Source organism: Neltuma alba, unplaced genomic scaffold (genome assembly GCF_004799145.2).
Source record: "Neltuma alba isolate B1F8T4 unplaced genomic scaffold, ASM479914v2 tig00010875_pilon, whole genome shotgun sequence".
Lineage (NCBI taxonomy): Eukaryota > Viridiplantae > Streptophyta > Magnoliopsida > Fabales > Fabaceae > Neltuma > Neltuma alba.
In genome coordinates, this window is record NW_021635666.1 from 877,954 (window position 1) to 898,722 (window position 20,769).

The 20,769-nt window shown below is 35.7% G+C and overlaps 1 protein-coding gene across 3 annotated transcripts; it reads right to left on the bottom strand.

The window, feature by feature from the left end:
- Positions 1-552: 552 nt before the first annotated feature.
- LOC114759635 (dol-P-Man:Man(7)GlcNAc(2)-PP-Dol alpha-1,6-mannosyltransferase-like) lies at positions 553-20,351 on the bottom strand. 3 transcript variants are annotated; one of them, XM_028948839.1, is made up of 19 exons: positions 20,028-20,347; positions 19,364-19,405; positions 19,214-19,259; positions 18,552-18,638; positions 18,278-18,333; positions 15,641-15,758; positions 15,212-15,270; positions 11,700-11,771; positions 10,233-10,296; positions 9,987-10,090; positions 7,296-7,367; positions 6,242-6,328; positions 6,101-6,168; positions 5,469-5,537; positions 5,314-5,396; positions 3,960-4,056; positions 1,233-1,298; positions 913-1,006; positions 553-832 (listed from the first exon to the last, which is right to left on the bottom strand). In XM_028948839.1, the coding sequence occupies exons 1-19, from the start codon at positions 20,148-20,150 to the stop codon at positions 755-757; spliced, it is 1,485 nt and encodes a 494-aa protein (XP_028804672.1). In that variant the 5' UTR covers positions 20,151-20,347; the 3' UTR covers positions 553-754. The 3 variants fall into 3 exon arrangements, 2 of the variants coding, with proteins under 2 accessions (XP_028804672.1, XP_028804673.1); XR_003741933.1 differs by having other exon boundaries at positions 811-832; positions 3,976-4,056; positions 20,028-20,351; XM_028948840.1 differs by lacking the exons at positions 18,278-18,333; positions 18,552-18,638; positions 19,214-19,259; positions 19,364-19,405 and having other exon boundaries at positions 20,028-20,346.
- Positions 20,352-20,769: the final 418 nt, after the last annotated feature.

Genomic DNA, 20,769 nt, shown 5'->3' on the forward strand with positions numbered 1-20,769 from the left:
TCATAATATGTCAGCATTATACTCCACCAATTCTTTATATAATACATAATTAACTAATTTAAGTAAATTAAGAATGTTAGTTAAATTAACTAATATAATATGCTGTTTCTAAAATATCCTAAATATCTTTCTTAATTCTTTCTCTCCCTTCTATTTAATTATTGTTCAGGAAATACCAATAAAATTAATTTGAAAAAAATTAATAAACATTTTACATATAGAATCAAAATTAACTTCCTAATTACATCATACATTAATACTTTGCATTATTGCATTGTTTCTCAAGTACTCTTTGTTGACAAGTGCAACATGAATTAACCTTCAATCCTCTCCCACGAACAGACCAAGCAGTGATTGATTATTTTGACTTGTAAATATGAATTTTTGAGACCTTGTAATTATTATTTTTTTTCTTTTTACCACAGATCTTTAAGTAACTTTCCATGATTTAATAGTTACATAGACTGTTCTGTTCTTTCTCTTTGCTTTGAGATGTAAAACCAAGCAGTTCAAAACACAGACATGCCTAATCAATACCTGCCACACGATGAATGCATCAAGAATTGACAGTTGAATAAGCATGGTCTTAATTATCTATTAACAAATATGGAAATACGATAATGATAAATCAATTTAAAATGCTACATGATATCAATTATCAACTATTATACAAAAGGAGAACATTTTCACCAAACAAACTCCGCCTGTGACTCACATTATTAGCTCAAAAAGCTATCACTAACAGGAAGGACTATCAGCAGCCTGGCCAATCCTTTTGAACAATCATCCGGTTTTCCAGGTTTCCATGGACATACACTTTGGGCTCTTTAACCTGGAGTGGATCAAAAGCATTTAAAACAACATTTCAAAGGCATCAAGCATTCAATTTTTGAGTTTACTGTTACTACTGACCAGTACAATCGGCGGAAATTCAAATCTAAAACGAGCTCTAACAAACCCATCTTCACTGAATAGACACTTGAATCCATCAACCACCGGGTGTTCACTGTTAAATAGAATTTTAAAAAACACATGTAAGGCATACCAAACAATTCAATGTGAACACATATAGCATTGGCACATGGATTTGTCTCCACTGTACCATTTCGGAAACATTTCTCTACATTCCTCACTGATAACTATCTCTTCCCCATTACACCAAGCATATGAACAATCATTTAACCGTTGAAAAATTTATTCTTCGAATAAGTAGATACGCTTTAAAAACTCACTTTATGAGAAAAGTAAAATTTCTCCGGCGGAATTCCTGCAAGCTGATTTGTTCTTCTTTAGAGTATCTACATAAGAGAAACATATGAACACATTATATTCTGAAAGTTCAATGTCACAAACCAATCATTTAAAAATACCTTGGAAGTTAGAAGTGAATAAAAACAACACTCAGAAGCATAATTGAAACTTAGACTCTCATAACCGCAATGAGAACAACGAAGCAACACTCCCAAATCCCAAATTTAATTTTCCCATTGGAATTGAGTTTTGCTTTCATTAATTGCTTGTGCTCACTTCATTTGGAGTTTCTCAATTTGTTTCTTTAAATAGAAGTAATGTTTAGTACTTGTTCTTGATCAAAATCTCCGTAAATACAATCTTCAGTTTCTACTTGTCACAACCGATACATTAGCATTATATGTCAGATGAAAAGTAAGCACCATCATATAGTCGTCCAAAGCATGGTTATAAAAACCAGATTCAACAGAAAACATAAGAGCTTGGTCCAGTCCGGACTAATTGAGAAAACAAGCATTGGTTAATGGGTGAACCAATTCATTTCATGCATATATCTCAGTCATCAACACAAGAATTTGACAGCGACAATAAAAGCAACAATCCAAAAATGAAATGGATGTAAAAGCTTATACAACAGTGGATCATGGCTTATGATTCAAAACATTTTCGCATATTATTGGCTTGTCAATTCACGGAAAACCCACCGTAACCCAAGAAAAAAGGAAAAAGAAAAGCTCAAACAAACATTATTGCCACAGAAATATTTCCAAATACGATACTGTATATTTGGAAGAAAGGCTTCAATTTGGACATGTTAAAGAATACTGGTACCAGGAAAACAACTTAATCTTTTATTAGAATGGTTAGCGTTTACCAATTTTTTTGGGCACACGTGTGAAAGCGATATATAAAAATTTTCTGCAATATATAAAATGGATATCTGAATATGCATGAGGAGAAGCATAATAATTTGAGAACATTTTGTCATGAAAGGGACCAAAATAAGGAAGCATTGGCATTGGTAGGTCCTAGTAATGGTATGTTATTTTCAAATTTTATTTCTTCTACTTTTTATTCCTCTATTGGTTTCACTAAAATTTTTTTCTTATTTTTGTTTTATTTTTCTGTTTCATGTCAAACTGCCAAGATCATTCTCATTTCTTTGTAAATGGGCTACAAGGTTGGAAAGATTTTTGAAAAATTCATACCATTCTGTATAGGAAACAAAAAGATGATTGTTCAAATAAATTAAGTGACGTAAGCTTTTATTAATACCTTTCTTATGTTTATAGCGACCTAAAAGAACTTGGATATGGAGGCTGTTATTAACTAGAATCTATACGACAGGGAAAAACTTTCCCTGCAAATGGGATTTCCTTCCAAGAAACAAATCCATATGTAATAAGCCATCACACCAATGCTCATATTTGATGTTTGCTTTTACCATAAGCCCCATGTTGCCAAGAAGCAATTTCAGCTCTCCAATGGTATTGAACTATAAAGTGAGCAAAAGGAAGTCAAAACATTCTTATTTGCAAAGGCATAAAAGGTATAGATGTAATTATTTTTCAAATTTTTTTCAAGATTTGGTTATAATATTGTATCTTGAAAATATGAATTTGTTGTTTTGTCTATCAGGCAGAGAGACAAAGATTAACGAAAATTTAGAGCACAAAAATTAAAATGGAAGCAAGAGGTAGAGCCGCTGATCAGACTTGGCTTCCAGCGGAGAATAACAAGGAAAGCGGCAGAGATGCCTTTGGAGAGGGTCTAATGATGAGGAAAATTCTAAGAGGAAAAATTGGCGGTGGATGTAGGCACCTTTGAGAATGAGTATAGTGAATATGAAACTAAGGGTAGGAGAGGGCAGGATTAGGAGGAAAATGACATAGCATGGGGCTGGCTGGATGTAGGTTAGAGAAAGCCAAGCCCAGGTGGTATGGACAATCAATCACATCCAAACCTTTTGCATTACCTGAAGAACCGCAACCACATGAACACCCTGAGAAATATCATAGACTTATTCCATATACGATATATTTTATGTATATTTTCATGAAGCACGGGCAAACAATGCATTAGGTATGTTTACATTTGCACTACCTTGTCTTACATGCGTGATAAAGATAGAGCAAGAAAGAGGAAACAGGAAGAGCATCTGAGAAGGAGCGAACTGCACCTAGAAAAAAGGCCTCACAAACCTACAAAAGACTAACAAGAACAACAAAGCCTAGGGGAAAAAAAAGTACAAATTGACAATTCAAACTTGAACTCAAACAGCTTCTGTCAGCTCATTCAATAACAGCTCTTTATAAGAAGAATTATCTGTTATAGCAAACTGTATCAGTTTTATTGCCATGTTTGATCCAAAAAAAAAAAAAAAAAGGCCCGTTTCATTGTCTTGTTTTCTGTAAATTATGATATCGACTTTGAATTTGTAAAATTTGATGATAACAGCACTCTAAAATCTTTCATTCGTATTGAATATCAGACTGTATGTATTCTCCCTCAGTTTTTGGCTTTGCTTAAGTGGTATTATAGCATATTGATGAAAACATTCAAATTTTGCTTTCTATAGCCATTTCTTTTTAACTAGGTAATGAAGGCAGCTGCCCTCATAGCATTATGAGTAGGTCCGTCTCTGGCAAATACATCAAATACGAAGAGCTTCATAAAGGTATGATATAAAAGAAATATGCATAATATACCTCCATGGGGAATCACCTTCGCAAAAGCGGGATATACCATTCATGGCTGAAAAGGTGTCAATGTGAACCCACTGCTCAGTTGTATCATTAAGAACACCTGCCAAGAGCAACAACCATATCACGGTAAACAGACTCGAGACAATGTGATATGTTATTAGATAAAAGACCAGGATGCTAGCCAGTCATTCATCTATCTGCATGATGTACTCAGTCAAGCATTGGAAAATCAACGTCAAAAGGTATTGACATTGCCATTGAAATATATTGTCATGTTCATGTTAGTTGAACAAACTTCATCCTATTTAAAAAAAGTTGAGTACCATACTTTAAATTCAATTCAATGCTACTTGAATTGTTCATAAAATGACAATACACTACAAAAGAATAGGAAAATGTACTCAACACCTCACAGCCCCCACATGAAAAACGATGCTATTTTTAAGAGTGATGAAATATCCTTTATTTACTACAAACATTCTAATCAGCTTAATTATAGGAGTTATGGTTATGGTCAGCCGTTACGATAGAATCATTCTAATGTGGAGAGTGATAAAATCCGAATCCTAATAACAGATACAATTTTAAAGTCCCCTGAGCCTCAAGTCTTGCAAAATGTCCCAGCATCATAGAGTTCTCGACCATGAAGTTCCATTGCTAATTTACAATAAGAAGGCTAAAGTTGAAAAGTGTATTTAGTAATTGCATAAAACATATTGTCATGCATGTGACTGATAAGGGTTGATTAAGTGCTGTATTGTCCTTTGATTAAGATGTTAGTTATTTTCAAAGGTAAAGTAGCATCTATTACCAAGGTCTTATTTCCCAAGCGCACCCAGCACCTGATTTTTTCTTTTTCTTTTTTTTTTTTTTTTTTTTTTGGGAGGGGGGGGGGATGTTCCGCTACTCTAATCTTATTTATAGTACATCCAGCACCTTAAACTATAACTAAGATTACAGTGCTAGATGTAACTAATAATAATATCAGGGTGCTGAATGCACTTGGGAACTAAGATCAGGGTTTTATGTGCTACTTTACCCTATTTTCAATAATGGATATGTATTGCTACTTATGTATTGAAGGATATAAAATATACATTACTCAGTACGACTTAGGAGATTCTCCATCGGCTTTAGGAGAGTTCCAAGACTTAGATTCTGTTTCAAAGAATTCCTAAAGATTCAATTCTTAGATAGATGCCATACGTTCCAGTTCCAATCCTCCCCCTTTCTCAATTCTCAGATAGATTCTATCATCATGCTACACTGAGGACACATAACAATAGTTTTCCTCGAGCAAATTCTAGCTTCCCATGGAGTAGCAAATGCACTAACATCTTAAGATTCATGGACTCACCAATTTGATGCAATTCTTTTAACGCATGCCCGCTAGGGTAATTCCAGTATGATGCCATGAAAGTTGTAATGGAGCATCCTACACTACAAGACATAAAAATAAGTACAAAACGAAGAATACAACTATCAACAAAACAAAATGACTTGTCAGCCAACCTTATTAACAATAGTCCCACCAACATGAAGAAAAGCAAGTTCCAGAAAGGCTTCTTCTTATTGTTGAAACTGGAACGTATGACATCGGTTAGTAACTCGAACATGAAAAAATAAATGACCAATAAAACATGTGCATCAATTATTCAATGAAAGAAGCCTCTTCCATTTTCATATCTCCTTTATAAATGTAAAAGCACTTAAACTTGCTTACTCAGTAACAATACAGTCCCCAAAAAAGACTAATTCATCATTGTCCTTTTAAAACTCTGATTGAATAGACTGGGTCATCAAAATGTATATTTTTACACTGAGCCCAAATTAGAAAGAACGTTTGATTAAAGGGGTAAATGGTAAAGTAAAAGGTGTAGGTATTAAAGGTCAACCAGGGCTTGGGAACAAGTTGACAGGTAAGTAAAAGGTTAAGGTATCAAAACTATTTTAAAGAACATAAAAATATTGCAACTTGGAACATATAAAAACAAAAACAAAAACAAGCTTAAGAAAAATGAACACACAAATACACACAGAGACAGATATACTGAAAAAGACTATATAGAAACAGCAACACATTTTGCCCAAAAAGCTTCAAAATATTATATCTCAAACAGTAATACAGAGCAACAGGATCTTACATTCTGTTAGCAGCAATTGAAGCAGACAGGTTAAACATTGGAACTGAACTTATGATAAAACGGAGCTCCTGCAGCATCAATAAAAATGAGTTGCAACAATGTTCATGATATAAAACATGAACAATTAAGTACGCATCCTACCTTGTGGGGAAGCTTGGAGTAAATCAGAATAAAGGAAAGAACTGGGACAGTGAAAGACCGAACCCTTCTGTCTAGGAAAAGACTGAGCTGAAAAGAAGGCAACCGGCCAAATTAGGAAAAGTGATGGGATTTTACTTTTTATCATACCTTTTTTTAACTCCTTCCTGTTCTTTCTTTCTTTTCTTTTTTTTTTGGGGTTTGGAGGAAGAGGAACAAAATTAACTCTAGTACTACAAACAGATTAGCAATTACTAATTATGTCTATTCACTGTTCATTGACCTCTCCATATTGCTTATAACGATGATGTTTCTTTAGAAAATGAATGCAGGTTAGTGGCACTGATTGATGACCATCAGAATAGATAATCTGACAATGAAAAATTATTTTACATAACCAGAAAACAAGACAACTGACAAAAAGTGATTATTTTCATAAACCTCATCTTAAATAAACTTCCTTGCCCACAAAATAGCAATATACTTTATGTTCCCATTTCCTTCGTTATACAATTCTTCTATTCTGTAAATCAAAATAAAGCTACCTTTATAACATAAGAAGATTGATCTCCAATTTCCTTACATAGTCTTCTAACATGTTAAATAAAATCTTAAAAAAGCCATGTAAAAAAAAATATGATGAGCCCCTATCCAATGAACCAGGGTTGAGCCCCATGACGTGTGCAAGATGTGAGAGAAAGAGGAAATAGGCTATACATATAACAACATGGATTCTATGAACATCTGCTAGCACCTACAGCTTATTTGTAAGTTCTGAAAGCACATAGACATGAAACATTCTAAGATTAGTATAGTTAATACAGAAGTAAATGATACCATAAGAATAAAATTTTGGGTTCACCTCAAAGATGATAGATGGGAATATAAACTTATGTTTCTGAAAAGGAATACCCAAAAAGTGTACTTGTCAAAATAATATATTGTATTAATCAGGTCAATCGAAGCATATATGAGTCAGTATGCCAAGTTAACAGCCTATATAAGCAGTCAGCACAATGTCATAGCAGGTGACGGATTTTTATTAACCAACACCTACCAGTGAAAGAGGATATGCAGCAAGCAATGATCGAGGGAGTGCTGAGGAGAAGTACCAATGGAAAGCATGCGTCTAAACAAATATTGTAAAGGAAATAAACGATCAAATACAGGAGGGAAAATATTATAAAAAGCTAACGTCAGAACATGGATGAAAATTCAAGCAACTGCCACAGTTTGAGTTTATTAGACCATGAAATAAAGTACTTATCCATAAAAGCAAAAACAAGCCAAATATCCATGGACAAATTTACAATGTTTAAAAAGCCCATTATCATTGTATATTAGAAAAATTGTGACAAAATGTAACATTTCAGCCTGAAAGCGCCAATATGCAAAAGGGTTTCTAGCACATCTGGCTTTCAGTGGATTAAGAAAAATTGAATGAAAGTGTTATTTAAATTTAGTAGTCTGAAAATTAGGCTTTTGCTATGACATACAGATTGTCACTTGAAGATTCATTGATGGAATGTTGAAAGGAGGCCAACTAGCAACAGAAAAGATATCGGTTTTAGGGTTCATTTACATATTGTATCTTTTGAATATTTCATGAACAGAACTTCAGGTTGATAAGTTTAAGGCAAAATAAAACAATGAATAGGGTTTTTATTAGATATATTCTTACTTGTGTTAGGAAGAAATCAGATTAACCATACTATAAAACTAATGACAACAGGAGAGAATATAAGAAGATAAAATGATCCTAGGCTGATTGCATCGCAATGAGAAATTTCCTGCCCTCCTTGACAGAAATGATAATTCTAAGTAAGCTTTACAAACTTAAGGGATTGTTTGGATCAATTCCCGAAGGCCCAAGAAAAGGAATAGAACGGAATTTTGATCACCTCACCATAAGTTTGTTTGGTATGATATTGAGAACGAGTTAAAAGAAATTAAAACTTGAGTAAAAGAAAATTAATATTTTAACTTTAATTAAAGACATATAAAATGAAATGACCAAAATGTCCTCAACCAAAAAATTCCCTCTCCTGCTCTCTTTCCTCACTGGCAGCACAAACTACTTAGTAATTTGATTAATCAACATTTTGACTCGAATACAAACAAAATCCAGACAAGAACATAGAAACACAAAATTGATCGACTAAAAATTTCAATGAAAACTGATTAGAAACATAAATGTCCCCTGAACCTACAAGGAAACCCAGATGAATCAAATCCAACCTATGATTTGCAAGAGTCCAGGGAGTCCATAGCAACACGAGTCATATCTGCAACACCACTGAACCCACAATATGACGGAATCAAAGGAAGATCTGTGATGCAACAGAACCCAAGTCTGCGAAAAACATGTTGCTCTTCTCACTGACATGGGAAATTGAAGGAAGATGGCCGTGGTGAGAGAGGACAGCGTTGCACCAGAGTGCCCACCACAACCCAGGATTCAAAGATAAGGAGAGAAAGGAGTAGAAGGATGTGAAAGAGGAGAGGCTGATGGTGGTACTATCAGGGAAGACATGTCACTGGTGGTGATGATGTCAACGGCAAAAGAGACTGAGGAAGGAAGGTTGGCATTAATGGTAGATGGCTCAACAATTTGGAGGGAAAAGAAGCCCTTTCAAAAACATGTCTGAGAGTGGGAAGGGCAATGAATAGGGTGGGAACTAGGAATGGGGATTGAAATGCTTTTGGCTATCACGATTGCCATGAGAAACACCATCTACAGCCTGAAGAGAAACCCAATGTAATTTCACTAGCAATAGAATCTGGATTGCCATTCCTCAAAAGGTCCTGGAATTGAACCAAACAAGCCCTAAATAGTCCAAAATTGTCCTACTTGAATAAAGGGAAACACTCCTATTCCCATAATAATTGAGTTTCTACTTCATATTTCAATTGAAAAATGCTATGAAAAGTAAAGAAATAGGAGAGAGAAAGAGGAAAGAGAAAGGGAAAAGAGTAATAGAAACAGAGGAGAATTAAAGAAGAGTAGAAGACCAAGAGAAACTGAATAATTTCTGATTACATTCCAAAACTGAGTTACAAAGAATGGCAAATACTTATTTATAAGCAAAAGTCCTAATAGATATAAATCTAAGTAAATATCCTTATATTATCTAAATATTATCTAGATATCCTAATCTATCCAAATCCTACTAATATAATTAAATACTATCTAAATCCTAATAATATTTATTTAAACCCTATTTATATAATATTTAAGTGTTTTCTTATTTATAATTATAATTACATAACAAAAAACAAAAGAAAATTATATTGAGACCAGAGAATATTCAAAGAAAGATAAAATATGAACCTAAATAAAGCATGGAAAAGAAAAGTGCAAAAGAAATGAAAACCAAGAAGGTTCAAGAACGCAGCAACTCCAGCCAATCTTTCCACAAATCACTAAAATATAATCTAACTGGTAAATCCATAGGGAAATCTTTGATACAACCAAATATGTTGTACCCATTTCCATGAATTGAAAATTATAGACTCCACTGAAGCAGTTTTCAAAGAATAACTTGTAACTAGGAAGTGTCTTTGAAATATTACAGTAAGCCCCATAAGCAAAGCTCTAAATTAAGTACAATAAAGAGAACGTTTAAGTTATATCTTCATGATGCTAGTGCACCAAGAATCAATTTGGGCCATAAAACTTATAGAACATAAATGTTTACATTCTAGAGCTATATATCTGTGCAATAAAATAAACTTTGAATAAGGATACACCCCACTCAGAACTCCTGTTGAGTACTGAGTTAAACCAAAATACTTCAAATTCAGGCCACAATAACCTCTTCCAGAAAATTGAATCAATCAACATAGTAAGACCTGTTTAGGGCACGAGAGCCTCAAGGTCAGAAGATTAAAAAATTATTAAAAAAAAAATTAATAAGAAAAATCCTCCATGACAGTTATTGAACACATATGATCATGGTTTTTAACAGGAATTCAAAAAGTTTACTTCACCAACCTATACTGAAGAAAGCCATCCCAGTGCAGTATTTCAGGGCATCCCATAATGAAATCTCTCTGGTCTTCCCTTCAAGAGATGGTTCTTATTAGGCACAAAGCTTAATTAAAATTTAAAATTCAAATAGTCGCAACAACAAGTTGACCTATTTCACTGTAATGCCCCAAGGATGGGGGCCAGAAAATAATAGGAAGATTCAAAGAAAAGAACTGCTATGTTAAAATTCTACGTACAAGGATTTCACTCAAAAAATTCTATATGAAAGGAGTATCGCTCAAAATGAAGGAACTTAGTACACTAATTCCTAAGTATTACAGGATAAGAAATGAACCATTAACATTCAACTGTAGGCACTGCTAAACATTAAAAGAAGGAAAAAAGGAACAGAAGATAAAAATAAAGCTAAAACAAAAAAAATGACAATCAAACCAATAACCTGGTCTATCTTCACATCCTAGAGTTATAGCACCTAAAAGCATGCCCAAAAAAAAGATAGGTGAACAGAGATGTGAAAAAGAAAAAGGAGGCAACAGAAGAAGAAAGGGCAATGGAATTAACAGCTCAAACAAAATCAAGTTCCCTATGCGTCTATTTTAAAGGATAAAAATAAGTCAGGTACAACGTCAGTAAAACAAAAGGATGCATTGGCTATTGGTTGCTTAACAGAAGTCCTTCAACCAAGCAATCATTATATTCAAACATACTCCCTCAGACTGATACAGAACTTTGCATATCGATCACAATTGTTTCATTGTCATAAGTTTTATCTTCAAGTGACTGTTAGCATCTATTTGTGGCACTTTTTATATTTTATTTTGAGGCTGTATCCCCTATGTGTGACAAAATCCCAAAGTGAATAATAGTTCTTAATAGTTATTTGTTATTGGAGTCCAATGGCTTCGTCCAAGTCATGCAGCCAGCCTCACTTGGTAGACTGAAGCTTTTCTTCTATTGTTCTATCCCCCAACGAGTAAGTAGGTGTTATGCATTTATTAGGATAGAGCCATCTTATTTAAGAGTAATATATTTTAGTTGGAGGAGGATTTACATCTTTCGACTGCAGTAACAATCTACTCTCCATTTATCATTTGTATATGCACACGGTTGGTATGCAATAAACAAGTTCAGAGGATTAAATTTCTCCCATTTAAATTATTGTTTAGAGTAAAATGTACTGACTCCCCGTGTATTCCATCTTAATTACAAAGATCACTCTTTTAACTTGAAAACCTACATATTTCCTTTGAAATTAAAAGCTATATTAAGCAAATCCCCCCATTAATTTCAAGATTCCATAGTCTAATAGGTAAAATTATTAAAAAAGAAGCAGCATAGCCAGATATATGACATAAAGGTCTGCATTGTCACAAGTTGACATGAATAAGAACAAGAAACAGAAACCATGTTGTGCATTGAAGGAAAGGGCAAATCAAAATGAAAAATAATTTATAGAGGAAAGCAACATACCAGCAGAAGCTGCAGCCCAAGGGGGCAAAGAAGTAAAAGTACATCACATCTGAATACAGTAGTAGCAAAAATCTGATTATCAAGAAAAAATACCAACTTATTAATTCAGAGATGCTAAAGAGCTTTACTAACATCAAGCATTAGAGACAAAATATAATATATTTAATTATGAAAAGAAAACCATCAAACTTGCAATTTCACAGAAACTTATGCAAGACACTTGTGCGAACAAAATCTATCCACAAATGGGCAAATCACAAAAATTATTATTTCAAATGAAAGGGGAAAAAAAAAGAGTTGCTAAGCTCATGAACAGCTCAAGCATCATCTCCAGTACCAGCATTACCTGCATCTTCCACTCTACCTCTCCGGTAAAACCAAGATTCACCATCAGTAGAGTCAAAGTTATCTAATTCAAATTTGCAGTGGTTCAAGCATGGACATAATTCAAATGTGATTCTTGATCATAAGAAACATGGTAGTAACTCTTTCACCATCTGAAGAGTCCCATATGCTAAACAGACTTACACGAGGAGACAAAAAGATGCAAGTAAATAGAAAGGCCGCCTTATAAGTTGACTTTCTGATTCCTACCTTTCTGGAGAAATGTCGGTAACCTAGTTTGCTTTTGTGCGCTTTAGACCTGTGATTGTATTAGGGTATTTTGGGGGACCATGTTGACCATTGTATGGGCATATAGTCATTGGTTTTGTGAATACTGTGGAACCTCTAAGTTCATCTAGCAACTCATCTATAGCCGGAATAGGGAATTTGTCTGGTACCGCAATCTTGTTTAGGGCCCGATAATCCACGCAAAACCTCCAGCTTCCATCTTTCTTTCTAACCAATATCACCGGACGGGAATAAGGACTGGTGTTTGGCTGTTTGATCCTCGCTTGCAGCATATCCCTTACCATCACCTCAATTTCATTCTTCTGGCAGTGTGGGTATCTGTATAGGCGCACATTCGGTGGTTGCTCCCCCGGTTTAATCACTATCGCATGATCTTGCGGTCTGTTCAGTGGTAGCTTGTCGGGAGCTCGACACACCACCAAGTATTGATCTAGCAAGCTCTGTACCTCCTCAAGTATATTACCATAACCTTCCAGACCGCCCTCTATGCTGCTATATTCAATGAGGAATCCCTGCCCTTTCTTTTTAACAGCCCTAAGCAGTGACTTCAAGGAGACTTGGGTGCGTGAGAGGAACGGGTCCCCCTCTAAGTAGACTCGGTTTCCTTTCTAACCAATCTTCATGGTCAGCATGCCCAAGTTCACTTTCACTTCCCCTAAGGATTTCAACCACTCTACTCCTAAAACAGCGTCAATTCCATTCAAGGGATATGGATAGAAGGTCTGCACTACCTCAATTCCCTGCAAATTCATATTCACTGCCTTGCACCGCTGTCTCCTCCATAATGTATACCCATCACCCATCGTGATTGAATATTCACCGATCTCGTCTACCTCCAGTTGGATTTTAGCTTGAGTAAAGTGTGTCAAAGGAAGCCAATGTGGTGCACTGGGAGGGCATGAAAAGAGATATCCAGTAGTATGTAGCCAGATGCGAAGTGTGTCAAAGGAATAAATATCAAGCCCTTACACCTGCCGGTTTGCTTCAGCCACTTCCTATCCCTCAAGGAGTGTGGAAGGATATAAGTATGGATTTCATTTCAGGGCTACCTAAATCAAAGAGGTATGACACCATAATGGTGGTAGTTGACCGGTTCACCAAGTACCCCCACTTCCTACCACTCACTCATCCTTTTACTGCTAAAGACGTGGCTAAAATATTTATTCAGGAGGTTGTTAAGCTCCACGAGTTCCCTAGAACTACTATGTCAGATCGAGACAGAGTTTTCATGAGTCTGTTTTGGAAAGAAATGTTCAAACAAGCAGGTACACAGCTCTGTCTAAGTTCTGCTTACCACCCAAAGACTGACAGACAAATGGAAGTGCTCAACACGGGGCTAGAAACTTATTTGCGGTGTTTCACCAGTGAGAAACCCAAACAGTGGGTGCAGTGGTTACCGTGGACTGAATACTGGTATAACACAACACATCAGAGTGCAGCAAGTATGACACCCTTCAAGGCAGTGTGTGGTAGAGACCCCCCGACATTCCTCAAGTTACACGATGAATGTTCCGCAGTGGATGCTGTAAATGAGCAGATTCAGGCGAGAAACGTAGTCATTGACACCCTCAAGGCGAATTTGCTTAAGGCTCAAGAACAGATGAGGCACCAAGCCAACAAGCACAGAAGAGATGTGAACTTCGAAGTAGGAGACCATGTGTATGTCAAGATCAAACCTTACAGATTGCGTACCCTAGCTAAGCGGATCAATGAAAAACCGAGCCCACATTTTTATGGACCTTTCAAAATAGTGGAAAAGGTTGGAGCAGTGGTGTATTGACTAGAACTTCCTCCTACAGCTGGGGTGCATCCGGTTTTTCATGTCTCCAACTTAAAGAAATCGGTTCAGCCAGCAATGGTCACTCCTAATTTTCCCACAGCTCTATCCGAACAATTGGAGCTGCAAGTGGAGCCACAGGACATTTGCAAGGCAAGGACACTAACGAATGGTAAGTTGGAAGTGCTCGTAAGTGGAAATACCTACCAGACTTTGAAAATTCATGGAAAGAGGCTGCAATCATTTCTCAACAGTTTCCTAATTTTCCCCTTGAGGACAAGGTGAAACTTTTAGGGGTGGGAAATGATAGAGGCCATATGCTAAACAGACTTACACGAGGAGAGATAAGAAGATGCAAGTAAATGGAAAGGCCGCTTTATAAGTTGACTTTCTGATTCCTACCTTTCTAGAGAAATGTCAGTAACCTAGTTTGCTTTTGTGTGCTTTAGACCTGTGATTGTATTAGGGTATTTTGGGGGACCGTGTTGACCATTGTATGGGCATACAGTCGTTGGTTTTGTCCAGAGGAAAGGCAGGTCATATTTTGGAGAGTGTTTTGGTGAGGAGAGTGCTAGCCTCTCGAATGCTAGCTCTGGGAATTATTTTGAGAGTCATTGCTGTATTCTTTAGCTTGTAACCTCTTCCTTGTACCCCTGGGAAGGCAGAGCCGATTAATATTATTGAGATTCAGTACTTTTCCGGTTCTGGTTCCTATCACCATCTAATTCAATCTTCCCTCCAATACAATCATTTTCAGTCACCCATCAATTATCAGAGGATCAATATATCAAAGTCACAACTTGCATTACCCTGTTTCTTTCCCACTTCGATGATTCAAAAAACATCACAAATATTGCACCACTCATCCTCTTCGGTGCAATATGAATATGAACAAAACCAATATATATATATATATATATATATTAAATGCCCTAGCCATAAGTTATCAAGCTCATGCAAAAGGATAAAAAAAAAATCTAAGTTTCTAGCATATCCTCACATACTAACATTCACGAGAATTAATATTTCGCACATCATATGAAACGGAAACAATGTGACATGCACACCAAAGGGTTTTTTTCCTTTTTGGACTGAGGCATACCAGAGAATTCAAAGCCGCATAAAAGTTCCCCTTGAACCAATATCCATATGCCAAATTGACTGCAAAGTAGAAAGTGCATCACCAAATGCTCACAAAATTTCCGGAAACAAGAATTCATTACATTTTGTAGCATAAAAGAAAAATCATTTGAAAATTTTTGGGGGTGGGGGGTTGGCAAAATTTTGAAATAAAATAGAAAAATATATTAGGCTTGCCAATTTTATAATCAGCACCAATCATCAAGGACCATATGCCACAAACTCATTAAGATTTAGATTACAAATTGTGCATTGTCAAATAATTAACCCCATGAACATCCAGCAAACAGGGACTGTCCCTTTCTATTGTAACGCATGGTACTATCAATTATGAGCAGGAGGAAAAGAGGAGCCAAGAAAACTGTTGAAGAGTCATACTCCAAGAACTTACCCACACCCAAAGCAAGTGTGTTTGGAAGCGGGCGTGTAGAATAGAATAACAAGTGAAACTGAATTGCAGTAAGTATCACAAAGAAGGCTTCTACTTGATGCCCGTATCTATCTCTTATCTGCATAACAAAAGCAAAAAATGAAGGAGAATATGGCCGACTTATTTTGATATTATTGAACATCATTTTGAACCAAAACAGGAACCAAAAAGAAAAAGAAAGCTTTTGAAATCATCTTCATCACAAGTGCGTTTTTGGTTTACAGTTTGCCAAAAGTTACATTTGCCAAACTAAGTTTCAAAACGGTCAAAATAACTCCCACTTGCATTTTCCAAATTGACTCTTCTATGGCATTTAGGTTTTGTGGATAAGCTTCTGACACATAAGCTTTTCCAACTAAACATCAGTTAAGTAGAAGTTCGTAACGAATTTTGGAGTACCAGCAGTGATATTCAAAGACCCCCTGAAATAAAAATCAGTCAAACAACATACTAAAACCAAGTTGACCAATCCCTCTGCATACTAGACAATCAACTCCCTTGAGAGAACCATGTACCAGCACCAAAGACAGGCGATGAACAAAAGTACACAACCCTATCACCAGCACATTTGCTTCACTAGAGGTACCAATCAAAAAGAAGGATGGCCTGCAAAGCTTTTGCATGGATTATGGAAGGTTAAACTAAACAACCATCAAGAATATATTTTGTACGCCAGTAGTTGAAGCACTAGTAGATGAATCACATGAACCAATGTTTCTGTCTAAAATAAATCTTAGGCCAAGTATCACTTGCTAAGAATTCATCATCATGTCATCGAAAAAAATTTTAGGACACATGTAGGCCTCTATGACCTTTTTTTTATGACATTCAGCCACACCAATTCTCCAGCATCATTTCCCGCGGGGGGGGGGGGGGGGACAGGTTATTGAAGTCCATTCTTAAGACATTTATTTTCATTTTCTTTGACCACGTTTTGGAGTATAGTGGGTCATAGGAAGAGCATTTAAGACACTTAAGCATCAGTCTACAAATTCTCAAAGATACCAATTTTGTTTCTTTGGTTGTCTCTCAAAGACTCTACTTCGTTTGCAAAGAAAAGTAAATGTGTATTTGGGCCAATCAATTCAACTACTTCAGTCAAGCCATCTCAAGGGTAGAGGCAAAGATAACACCATTCCCGTAACTCTCATTTGTTTACCAAAAAAAGCTGTCTCGAAATTCTTTCAACTGCTTCCCTCAATCACATAATCAAATAAAATGACACAGCTTAAAGAAGTTCCTGACCAACTTCTTGTGTATGTTATTTAACTATCTCTTACTCAATATCCACAGCTTGGGTTACTCACTGTTGGCGAGCTATTAGGACAAAGTGGGCCAAAGATATTTCTACTATTTGACTCAGAATAATGCTGATCCTATTCCCTGATTCTATGCAATTCTTGTCATCATCTATTTAGAAAGTTTTCATCTGATTTTCTGTTTTGATTTTACCTCTGTAATTTCAGCTAAATCCCATACTTATTGTCTGGGATCTGTTCCTATAAACAGCAATACTTTTAAGTGGAATAAGTAGTTCCTTTCAGCATCAAAATCTTCACTCACCACAGAGCCAAACGCCAACCAAAGTCGCCAATACACAACTTTCATGGTCACAACTATCACAACACCCCACGTCAAACTACAAACGTTAGCCCCAACTTTCCATGGGAAAAAGAAAAAACCACTAATAAAAACAAACTGCCACCATCACCATAACAGAACTTGACATCAATAACCCCTCTCCAGAAGAAGTAAAATATAATAAAGGACAAGATATAGAATAGGTATTGATGAAGAACTTCAGAAACATAACAAGGATATCAACCATATATCTAGAATGACTAGCAACGTCTCTTATTCCAACACAAATGATAGTTTCTTCAATCTAGGCCGGAAAGAAAAAGATCACATTGCATGTGGTGAGGATTAGAATCATATGCTACAAAAGTTTATTGCCCTCATTGGCAACTAGAACTTTACCTAGTGAAGAAAATAATTACTTGATGCAATAATTGCACAAGAAGAAAATCAGCGTAATATGCCTTATCTATGTCTTCTGCATTCTTGGGAATCCTATTCATGGAAATAAATTTCTTACAAACAGAATTTAACCCAAGCCCTCCCTTCTATAGTTCATAAAGCAGTTGTTTAATTGTTCGTACAGATGAATGTTCACATTTAGGCTTCAATATAGTAAAAGGAAGTTGCTTGGCATTGGTTTCATGACTGATTACAAAACCCTAAAAAGTCGATAAAAATCTGAACAATATTTTACAGTAAGAACTATTGCTCACCCTATTACCTTAAATATTAAAGGTTAGGCAGGAGTTTTCAGGTTGTGTTTTATAGTTTTTGAACTCGAATTTATAAGCTCATTGCTTCAAATGTGCAAACCAATCAAGGCACATGCCATTCACAATGGAGAAGGCACAAAAGGCATCTGACTTTTGGTGCCTCATTGAATTAAACACCTCTCATGCCGTGAGAGGTGCTGGACCTTTCTAGGACCTCAGCTCGAATCCTGGAGATGAAAGGTCCTGAGTTTATAATGATTGATAATTGAGAGTCAGGGATCTTGAAGAATGAAAAAGCAAATACCTGACAACGAAAGAACCTTAGGGTATATAATATGATGCACCCCAGAGCCATTCGAACTGGGTACAAACAATAAGAACACATTAGATTTATTTATAATAGAAAAGTAAGAAAAGAAAAATAAACAAGTTATGCCAATGCTAAATTGGCATCTATGTTTCATCATTTAAAAACAAAATTACGGGGAGTACGCTATCAAAAGATTAAACTTCACTGCCAAAAAGAAAAAATGGTTCAACAAGCAATGATGGCATCAAGAAGGGGGGAAAAAAGTTACCCATTAAAAGACCGTAAAACTTTGGCAATTGCAGCAAACTCATAATCAACACAAATGGAGCCACAAGAAGTGACACAAGCAAGGCACCTAAAGGATAACAAAATCCAAAAAGATAGAGGTCAACTTTAGTGATGACAAAAAGCTGTATAGCTTCAATAAAACTCAAAACAATCTGATCAGAGATGAAAATGCAGATTACTATGTTTCTAATACTGAATTGATCAAACAACCCAATAAAAATGATTAAGAAACAAGTATATTGCATTCCAAGTCATATGACTCACAAAGATTGGTTTATTTCTTCGGACAGGAACTTACTTCGTTAACAAATAAGTTTACTGTCTCAAATTGCAGTCTACTGTGGTTTTTTAATAATAATGTGAAGTTAGCAACGGGAACCAATTGCTTGATCCCCCTAGAATCACATAATATAATTCTCCTTTTATTATCACATGGCGGAACAAAAGTTTGAACATAAGATCTGCTGCTAAAAGCCCACATCTGTAACCATTTGATTACCTTAGTGGTTGAATATAAATCTACTATCAGACCACCCTAATATCTTAGTATAAATCTTTCCATATAGATTATTCTTTATGATATCAATGCAAAAAGCTTTCAGACTACAAGAAAAGAAAAATGAAAGAAATTATAAGTCTTACCAATGAAAGTGCGAGGAACCACCCCAGGGAATTCCAGATGATCATACTATTAATAAGACAACACAAAATTGAATAAATTCACTCAAAAGTCTAGCGAAAGCCAACTTAAATTATAGAATTATGCTGACAGGTATAAACAACTAGACTCACATTATCCAAGTGATGTCGGTGATAAAGAATATCATGCATTGCCTTGAGAACCCAACAAAACAAAATGAGCAAACGGTCAGAATTCAGAAATGCAGGATTTTACCAAAGCCGAGCTATACAGTAATAAGTTGCCCATTTAACGAAGAATTTCAAGATAACTTTGACTCCAACACAGATAAAGCAACTGACTGCACTCTGGATAAATAACTCAACTGCATCTTATTAGGTGCCAATATTTACCCTTAAAAAAAAAAAAAAAAAAAGGATGCCAGACTCAACTTCATACATCAAAAATAACACTTTGGGATGCATAGAAACAGCAGAAGAACAAACGACAACACTCATTACAGTTTTACCGAAGAGAAGCTCCTTGAAAAGGAATCACATTGTTGAATATAATGCGTAAGTCAATATACATCATTCAATCCCTCCGTTTAAAGCTTTTTCTCCAACTATCCAAATACCCGCTACCCTCTGAACTTTTGATCAGTATATAAATTCCACAATTCATTCACCCTTTTCCTTTTCAGCTTGAGTTCAAAAAGAAACAATTTATCCAAATTAAATCACCCGACAAAGCAAGCTTCTATTATGCCATTTTCTGACAAATAATTTCCCAGCAAAGAAATGCGAAGGGTGGGAAAAGAGAAGAGTCGAAGTCGACCTGAATATTGAAACTTTCCTCAACCTTGGTATACGGCGCCATGAGCAAATAGAAAGCAGCTATTGATCCCAACAGCAAATCATAGCCATAATGCTCCCAGAATTGAGAAGATTTTGAAGCCATTGTATTTGCAGCAGAGAAAATGAATACAGAATACAGACCAGCGACTCCACACTGGTCTGAGACTCAAACGACGGGAACGTGAATCGGCGAACTCACAGGTCTCTCTGCTCCCCCCCTCCTCCCCCCTCCCTGCCTTTGGATCAAAGTTCTGGGTCAGGGCATAGAATCAACGGAGCCGCTCATGCTCTCCTGTTTTGCTTCGGCCCGGTGGACATTCAATAAAATTGCGAGGACAAATCGAAATTCTGCTTTCAACTAATTTAATTCTAATTAATCAGACTTGTTAATTCAGACCCCAAAAAAATTGAGTGAGTTAAAAGTTACTCGGTGCTTCGCCGTTAGCAGCAGAGTTTGAGTTGTTCTTAAGTAATTGCGGTAAATATTGCAATTTCATGTACTTTCCCCATCATAAGGCATTACTATAGCCATCTTAAAAGAGATACCAGTGAAGTCCTTAATATTGTTTGAAAATGAAAAAAGATAAAATTTACCCATATTTGATATATTATTAATTACATCTCAATGAGTGATTTTGAAAAACTGCATAAATGTTTTAAATAACGGAATTTTTGGAAAATTGTAATCGATGTTATGAAATTAACTAACAATAAAAGTATAT

What these genes read in the sequence shown, in the direction of transcription:
- LOC114759635 (XM_028948839.1), bottom strand. Translation starts at nt 20,150, where the DNA reads ATGGCTTCAAAATCTTCTCAATTCTGGGAGCATTATGGCTATGATTTG. An exon ending in CACACTTGCTTTGGGTGTGG is followed by an intron (nt 15,271 to 15,640) that starts GTAAGTTCTTGG and finishes TCTACTTTGCAG; the next exon opens with TCAATTTGGCATATGGATAT. An exon ending in ATGCGGCTTTGAATTCTCTG is followed by an intron (nt 11,772 to 15,211) that starts GTATGCCTCAGT and finishes CTTGATAATCAG; the next exon opens with ATTTTTGCTACTACTGTATT.